The sequence below is a fragment of the Lycium ferocissimum genome, chromosome 3 (assembly GCF_029784015.1).
Source record: "Lycium ferocissimum isolate CSIRO_LF1 chromosome 3, AGI_CSIRO_Lferr_CH_V1, whole genome shotgun sequence".
Classification (NCBI taxonomy): Eukaryota; Viridiplantae; Streptophyta; class Magnoliopsida; order Solanales; family Solanaceae; genus Lycium; species Lycium ferocissimum.
Window position 1 is genome coordinate 16,959,835 of NC_081344.1, and position 9,071 is coordinate 16,968,905.

Consider the following 9,071-nt stretch of genomic DNA (forward strand, 5'->3'; position numbering starts at 1 on the left):
CATTGTAAAGGAGGTGAATAACCTCCTACTTTTGGCTATGTAGATACTTAACTTTATAGAAGAATTTTCTCCCCAAGGCAAACTATTACAACATCATAGGCAACTAGGGAGTTGTGTTCCTATTTATCTTTTGGATTTTAACATACAAAATAGGGGTCAAAGCCTAAACTCCCCTCATTCCAGGTTAGAATAGCTTGGATGATGGTTTTTTCTTTTTTTTTTTTTTTTTTTGGGGGGGGGGGGGTGAATATTATTAGCCGGGGGGAATACAAACTAGTATTCACTTTTTTTCTTTTTTTTTTTAGCATTTCCCTGATATATTACTGAAGCGTGGAAGTTAAAGATTCAAACACGACTTCTTCACACGGTATGGTAATACCCATCTCATGATCAAAGCCAAACTCCTCTTCAGCACGACGAAGAAGGCATTGAAACTCAGGGTGAGTCAAGAAAGAAATAGGTATGATGTATCGTGTTCGATTTTCTCCCACATAGACAACAAAATGGCCTTTTGGAACGTCACTGGGAAGGTCATCTTCGTTGTTGTGGCCATGTTTCATTCCCAAACTCGAACACCTTTTCAACATTTTCAGCACTGCAGCTTGTGACACCTTGTTGAAGGCCATTTCGTTGATATTTCGGGTTAGCTAGGCTTGTAAGTTTGTGACTGTGTGATCGACCATATACTGTAGCTCCTTATAAATGGGAGTTATATTTGTGTTACGAAATAGTGATGTACACACAGAGTAATATTCCTACTTCTCAGCATTTAATTTTGAATTTTAGATATGTCTCCACATGAAACAATACATGCAGACGGTTTGTTTTGTATGTGTATTCAAGAAAGACAAGGTGGGGTTCAAAGCCCATTGGGTTTACATTTGTATGTTTCACCTCCTGATGGCAAATGGCCCCAAAATTCTTGTCATTCTATGTTCATATTTTTTTTTTTTGGGGTACTAATATATAGTCCTTTCCCTATTTCAAGTAGGTATTGGAACATTGAATTTTATTTGTATTCTGGTCAAGTGTTCTATTTGTCTTTGGGTGTATTTGGTACTCATTTATGATGGCCAGAAATATGGTTGCAACTAGCAAGTTTTCAACGTCCAAAATTTAATGATATTTGTTTCCATTTTTATCATTCTGTCTCAACTTCTGCTGAATTTTCTTTTTTCAAACGAATAGCGCCGTTTATTAATTTGTTTTCAATCTACTTTTGTGGCTCCAGTTGAACTTTTATTTCTCTTTTCTTTTGTGTTTTTCAGCACGAGTAGTTAATTATCTTATATATACTTCTAGCTAGGCCGTATTAGTAATAGTCTTTAACCTTTTTTTTTTTTTTGGTTGAGAGTCTTTATTCTTTAACCATTCATTAAAAGGAAAAATGAAAAAAAAAATCTAGAGTTGTTTAGGAAACAATTTAACGTCCAAGTTTTATTAACCAAGGAGACTACGATGTGCTTTGCGCTTATGAGAATCAGGCTTCTTATTTGAAGAAAACCACTATGAACTTGGATGATTCCTAGATTTAGTTTAAAATATATTCTGAGACAAAATGAACAAGGTAAACTAACTTCTCTCACAGGGTGTAACCAACACCACTTGCAAGGGAATACTTACGAATCCGCGACTTTTGTAGGACAAAAAAAAAAGTTGAACCAAACTAACACAAAAAAAAAAAAAAAAAAAAAAAAAAAAAGTAGGTTTCGCGCACTAATTTAGTGCGTGAAAGGACCAAAGTGCAAAATAAAGAGTTTGGCCTTTCACGCACTAAATTTGTGCGTGAATGAGCCCACCAAAGATTCCAACTCCAAGTCAACTTCCATGTCCAAATATCCACCTTTACTTCTTCAAATCCAAGTCAACTTCAATATCCACCTAATTCACAAGCGGATCCGAAACCAAAATGACTCAATAAAAAACTAAGTGAACCAAAATATCCCAATAAAAAAAAAGTTACAAAACTACCTTTAGCGCAGTAAAATACTGCGCTAAAGCAGTTCATGGAGACGGAGCCGTTAACTGCTTTAATATCGCGCTAAAGATTTTTTTTTTTTTTTTGCATAGCGCAAGATTTTTTCACGCGCTTATAGCTACCATCGAAAAAAAAATTGGTAAACTTTTTTTTTTTGTTTGAAAAAACTTAGTGTTTTTTCCATACTTTGACCAATGATTAGTCGTGTGTCAAGACTCCGAATCATTACTATTTTATATAGAACCTGATATTTTTTTCTGCGTACAATAATGTAGGCCCAATACATCAAGGATACGTAGACGTTCGGATAGTTATTTTAGGGGTTGAAAAGGTGCCCGAAGTAAGTTTTGTTTGACTGTAAGGTTATTTTAGTCAACTTTATATGTCGAGAAAATTAGTCAGCTTTATTTTCAAAATTTGAAACCGCAGAAGTGAAATTGACATTCACAACTACATTACCCTGGGACGTCCGAGCGCAAAGTTATGACCATCTAAAGTTTGACCACTTTACAACTAGTTTTTCACCTTATATTTTTTAGAATTAGATTTATATTCAAAATAAAGTTATGTCTTGATTAAAAATAACACGCTTAAATCAAAACCTTAAAAAATAAAACACTTAAAACTTAAACAAAATTTACTTCGGGTACCTTTTCAAGCCCTAAAATGACGATCCGAACGTTTACGTATCCTTGATGTATTGAGCCTACATTATAGTACGCGTAAAAAAATATCAGGTTCTATATAAAATATTGACATTTCGGAGTCTTGACACACGACTAATCGTTGGTCAAAGTATGGAAAAAACACTAAGTTCTTTCAAACAAAACTTATTTCGGGCACCTTTTCAACCCCTAAAATGACTATCCGAACGTCTACGTATCCTTGATGTATTGAGCCTACATTATAGTATGTAGAAAAAAATATCAGGTTCTATATAAAATATTGACGTTTTGGAGTCTTGACACACAACTAATCGTTGGTCAAAGTATAGAAAAACACTAAGTTTTTTCAAACAAAACTTACTTCGGGCACCTTTTCAACCCCTAAAATGACTATCCGAATGTCTACGTATCCTTGATGTATTGGGCATACATTATTGTACGCAGAAAAAAATATCAGGTTCTATATAAAATATTGACGTTTCGGAGTCTTGACACACGACTAATCGTTGGTTAAAGTATGAAAAAAACACTAAGTTTTTTCAAACAAAACTTACTTCGGGCACTTTTTCAACCCCTAAAATGACTATCCGAACGTCTATGTATCCTTGATGTATTGGGCCTACATTATTGTACGCAGAAAAAAATATTAGGTTCTATATAAAATATTAACGTTTCGGAGTCTTGACACACGACTAAAATCGTTGGTCAAAGTATGAAAAAAACACTAAGTTTTTTCAAACAAAAAAAAAAAAAGTTTAACAAATTTTTTTTTTTCAGTGGTAGCTATAGCGCAGTAAAATACTGCGCTATGCAAAAAAAAAAAAAAAAATCTTTAGCGCAGTAAAATAGTGCGCTAAAGCAGTTAACAGCTCCGTCTCTGTGAACTGCTTTAGGGCAGTATTTTACTACGCTAAAAGTAGTTTTGTAACTTTTCTTTTATTGGGGTATTTTGGTTCACTTAGTTTTTTATTGAGTCATTTTGGTTCCGGACCGGCTTGTGAATTAGGTGGATATTGAAGTTGACTTGGATTTGAAGAAGTAAAGGAAAGGACACTATTTGGACATGGAAGTTGACTTGGAGTTGGAATCTTTGGTGGGCTCATTCACGCACAAATTTAGTGCGTGAAAGGCCAAACTCTTTATTTTGCAGTTTGGTCCTTTCACGCACTAAATTAGTGCGTGAAAACTACTTATGTTTTTTTTTTTTTTTGTGTTCGTTTGGTTCAACTTTTTTTTTTTTGTCTTACAAAAGTCGCGGATTCAATACTTACAGGTTTTCCTTTTACAAATTTGACCTATTGCTTCTTGGTCGAGGCTAAATATGTGGATAATATAATTGAGTAAACAAAAGTGCGTTCTCTATAATAATTTATACTTTTGGACAAAATGGTCACCAACTTCAACATTTTATTAGAGTGACCGGAGGTTTTGAGTTCGATTCTCACTGTTAAAATATGGTACATATTGTAGAGATATTTAAATATGGTAGAATATGATTAGCCTTAATTGTAGAATATTCTAGAGGATCTACATTAATTGTAGGTATTTTATTTCCTTTTGCTTCTTATTTTCTTGTGTATAATAGGGATGTAATCTCTTGTAAGTATGCAATGAATAGAAACATTCATTCTCCAAAACTCTGTCTTCTTTCTCGTTCTCTGTTTCTAACATGGTATCAAAGCCTGTCGTTTGAATCCATATTCAATCTTCTTTTCTTCTCGTGTTGATAGCACTTACCGCTCCATCACTTTGCTAGGTCTCTTCTGTTTTTTCTTTTTTCTTTGTCGATGTCAATATATTGAGCTTATATCATGGACAAGAATGATATTTCTCAACCTATTTCTGTTGTTCTCAATGGATCTAACTATCGTCATTGGTTTGAGGCAATGCGTAGTTTTCTAAAAGGGAGAAAGATGTGGTGATATGTCACTGGTGATTTAACATCTCCAAAGCAAGGTGAAACTGATGAAAAGTTTGTGGATCGTTTTGAGAATTGGGATAGCCGAAATCATCAGATCATTACATGGCTTCGGAACATTTCCGTTCCAAGCATTCATCTCCAATTTGGACAGTTTGATGCTGCAAAAGAGGTGTGGGATCATCTCTCTCAACAATATACTATTTTCGATCTTTCTCATCGTTTTCAATTGATCAAGGAGATAACTAATCTGAAACAAGAAAAGGTGGAACCTGTTTATGAATTCCTCTCTAAGATGGAATCCATCTAGAACCAATTGACCTTGTCCGAACTTACGTTGAAAAATTCTGATGATGCTGCCAAATTTTTAGCTTACCGCAATAATGACAGATTGATTCAATTCTTGATGGCTTTTACTGATGATTATGAACCAACCCGGGTTGCATTGCTTAACCAGCAACCTTTGCCCACTCTTGAAGATGCTCTTCCTCGCCTTAAATTTGAAGAAACTCATTTAGGCCTTTCACGACCAATGGATTATTCAGCTTTTGCAGTCACTAACAAGATCGGTGGCAAATTTTGTCACAATTGCCGTCAAATTGGTCACTTTTTACACGATTGCCCAACTATTGAATGCAATAAATGTAAGAAAAAGGGTTATATCTCTAGGAATTGTCCTCCAATATGCCGGTATTGTAAAAAGGAAGATCATTTGATTGAGAATTGTCCTACTCGTCCTTAGAACAGAAATCAATTTCGTTTGAACCACCCTTCAAATCCTGTACTTGCAATAGCCAACAATTCCGAGACTTCATTAGTCACCACATCAGTTGACCTTCAATCTCTCCTCAGTCAACACCTTTCTTTAACTGGTAATACCCCTGCAGCCCCAGTTACTCCCTCAGGTAATTCATCTTGGTTCTATGATTCAGCATGTTGTAATCACATGACATACTCTTCCAAGATTTTCTCTTCTCTAACTGCTCTTTCCAACCCATCTTATATTAATACTGTTGATGGATCCAACATGAATGTTAGTCATAAAGGATCTATTTCTTCATCAAATCTTTCCTTGCCTGATAGTTTTGTTATTCCCAAATTAAATTTTAATCTTATCTCTGTTGGACAATTGTGTGATTCCGGATATGATGTAAATTTTTCTTCTCGTGGTTGTCAAGTGCAGGACCCCCAGACGAGACAAATCATTGGGAGAGGCCGTAAAGTTTAGGCGTATGTTTGAACTCACCAATTTGCACGTTCCTAAATCATCTCTTGTGTCTCGATTATGAGCTGCAGCTTCTAGTTTTTGTTACATCCCGTACTTTTGTACGTTGGATTATTCGTAAGTTAACCGACATAAGCTCGGAGGACAAGATTATTTTGAGGTTATAAGTATTTATGTAATTCTTAACAAGTGATAAGTAAGTGTCGTGAAGGTTAGAGGTTAAACAAATTCGGGCTATGGTTCGAACCGCTCGCACCGGAGAATTTTTGTCATATTCAAGTATGCAAATAAAGAGATCGATGTATAAAAGTTTGAGGTCCCGAAATAATTTAGGACTTAACAAGTGTGACAACGGTGATTGAGAAAAATATTTGGTGTATGTATAAAGAGGCTATGGACTAGAGTTCTACCACATGACTATGATAATGAGCATATGGAGTGTATTAAAAATGATTTCTATTTAAGTGAATTGAGATCAAGAAATTAATTCTAGGTGTAATTGGTTAAATGGGAAATTGTAGTAGAAGACAAGAAATGAATTAAGATTGGTGGATAAACATTGTATGGACCAAACCCCTATAGGTCTTTGACACGTGGCAGCAAGAGAGTATACATAAGCATGCATATAATATTGGGTGGAATATTTGTGATGACTAATCTAAGTATGGATGCCATACTTACACGTGTAAGTGGAAAAGTCCACTTAAAACCTTATCTAATTTTCATGGATTTCTTTTTTCTAAAGAAATTATACTACCTTTACATAAGGTAGCTTCTCTTAAAAGATAAGAGAGGAACAACAACGTTTCTTCCTTTCATAGGAAGTGACGAGTGATTTGCATCAATAACAATACACGGGTTTTGTTCTTTACTTCGATCTCGTTGTTCCGTTCTATGGCGTGGTTGAATTTGGGCTTTCTTCAAAGTGAAGTAAGGTGGAAGAAGATCATTTCTTGAAATATAAGGTAAGAATTATTCTCTCCTAGGTATATTTAAATTCATCCAGGTCACAGTTAAATTGTGAGATGAGAACTATGGAATTAATGACGGAAATCGAATAAGTTGATGTTATTGTTGTCGTGTTGTTGTTGTTACTGCCTATGTGGTTGTTGTTATAATTGTTTGTTGGTATTGTAATTTCGGGCTAAGGATATAAACGGAGGAGATGTTGCTCGAATTTGGGTAAAATTCTTAAAGGATTTAATTTGGAGGCTTAAGATAAGCGTATGACGACAAGCCTAATAATAGTATGAATGGCTGTATATGTAGATTACAAGACTATGAATGATCTTACGTAGATTGCAAGACAAGAAGTAAGTTAAAAAGTGAAAAGTAAGCTTCCAGGTATGTAAGGCAAACCTTTCTTCCTTTGGCATGATTCTTGTTGTTATTCATTCTATATGTACTCCATATGATTCCATTCTTAGACGAGTAAGGTCTAAATGTTTCTTGTGATGGCTTATTAGTATTGTACTCCTATTTTGTTCCGAAGGGAATACCCATAAGGTGCCAAGTTGAGTTGTGCATATGGTTTTACTAATGATTTCGAGGAAATGAGTTTTATACTAAAGGAAACATAAAGTTTGATTTTCAAAACCACTCTGAAGGGGTGCGAGATTTCACTACTTCATTTCATTTCATTTACGATTTATGTTTACATTCCATAGTATCATCCCTTTGTATTGATATGATCATTTATTCTTTGGGTAGGGCAATAAGATGAAATTGAGTAGAATATGAGTAGTAAGAATTTCATAACAATTCTACCCTCAAATCTGGAAGTATGTCATCCTAAGTTTGGTGAGATACAAATTTGATAACTTCTTATGAAAGACTAAGGCAAATAACTAGATTGTGATCAATTGATTAGTGACTTATGATATGAATTGAAATTGATATTTGTGGATTGAGTTTGTGTTGATATGATGGTGATATTAAGCGGAAGCGGTCGAAGGGCCATCATTATTAACACAGAAGCGGCTGCCCAAAGGAGCCATCATTATTATGCAGGAAGTGGCCGTCCGAAGGGACTATTGTGATAGTAGCCGGAAGCGGCTGTCCGAAGGGACCATTCTGTTAACATGTCGAAAGCGGCATGTGTATTGGATTGCATTATTTACTTAAAGATTTTTTTGAGACTTCGTGTGTACATTTATGTTCCATCCAGCGAATGCTGCAGGTATTGAGTTAGATTGTGATTTCTTCTCTCTTAAGTCAAATTATGATTATGACTTGTTACCACCTTACATACTCAGTACATTGTCCGTATTGACGCCCTTTTTCCTGGGGACGCTGCGTTCATGCCCGCAGCCCCAGATTGTTTGGCAGGTTAACTATATAGCTAGGATGCTTGGACGTCAGCTGGGATTGGCAAGTTCCACCTCATTCTAGAGTTGTGCTGAGTCATATATAGATATGTATGATTATGGGTTTGTCAGGGCCCTGTCCTGACTCATAATATTCAGTTTGCTTCATAGAGACTTCTGCAGACAGTATCATGTGGTATGTTTGTCGAGATGTCGACAAAGTGATGTCAGTTGAGTCATTTATGGATTTTAAAAGAGCATGTATTTTAGATGATTTCAATTGGTTTAAAGTACTTATTTGATTGAAAATTTTCATAATCGTTATAAAGATAATGATTTCTATTTGGAAAAGTTTTATGTTTTTAAAAGTTTTTGAAATGACAGGTTTTGATAGAGTGAATGTCTGAGGGTTCGCTCGACTCTGATGAGAGTCGAGTGCCCATCATGCCCTATCAGGATTGGGGTGTGACAGTTTTCCTCTATCTTAGTGGCATCAACGTCTTCGTCATTGTTCTTTGAGTAAACTTCGCCCTTCAATTTCTAGTGGGTTGTTAGGTCATGTTGATGAGAAAAGTTTGGATTGTGTTGCATGTAAACAGGCCAAACAACCTGCTTTAGCTTTTAATAATAATACTTTTATTTCAGAATCTCCTTTTGATCTAATTCATTCTGATGTTTAAGGGCCTTGTCCAGTACCGAGCATGATTGGATCACGATACTTTGTCATTTTTATTGATGATTTTTCCCAGTTCACATGGTTACATCTTATGAAAAATTGTTTAGAATTATGTCAAATCTATATTACTTTTGCCACTATGATTAAAACACAATTTGGTAAAATTATCAAAGTTTTTCATCGTGACAATGCTATGGAATATCGTGATTCTAAGCTTTTGAATTTCTTGTCCGAAAATGGTACACTTTCTGAATTTTCTTGCCCCGGTATCTCCTAACAAAATGGTCGAGCAAAACGCAAGCA

At 35.2% G+C, this 9,071-nt stretch overlaps 1 protein-coding gene across 1 annotated transcript; it reads right to left on the reverse strand.

Moving 5' to 3' along the window:
- Positions 1 to 244: 244 nt before the first annotated feature.
- LOC132050994 (auxin-responsive protein SAUR50-like) lies at positions 245 to 1,353 on the reverse strand. The gene has a single exon (XM_059442308.1). The coding sequence runs from the start codon at positions 624 to 626 to the stop codon at positions 321 to 323; it is 306 nt and encodes a 101-aa protein (XP_059298291.1). The 5' UTR covers positions 627 to 1,353; the 3' UTR covers positions 245 to 320.
- Between the last annotated feature and the right edge of the window lie 7,718 nt (positions 1,354 to 9,071).

Coding starts and splice junctions, on each gene's coding strand:
- LOC132050994 (XM_059442308.1), bottom strand. CDS start 626: ATGGCCTTCAACAAGGTGTCACAAGCTGCAGTGCTGAAAATGTTGAAA.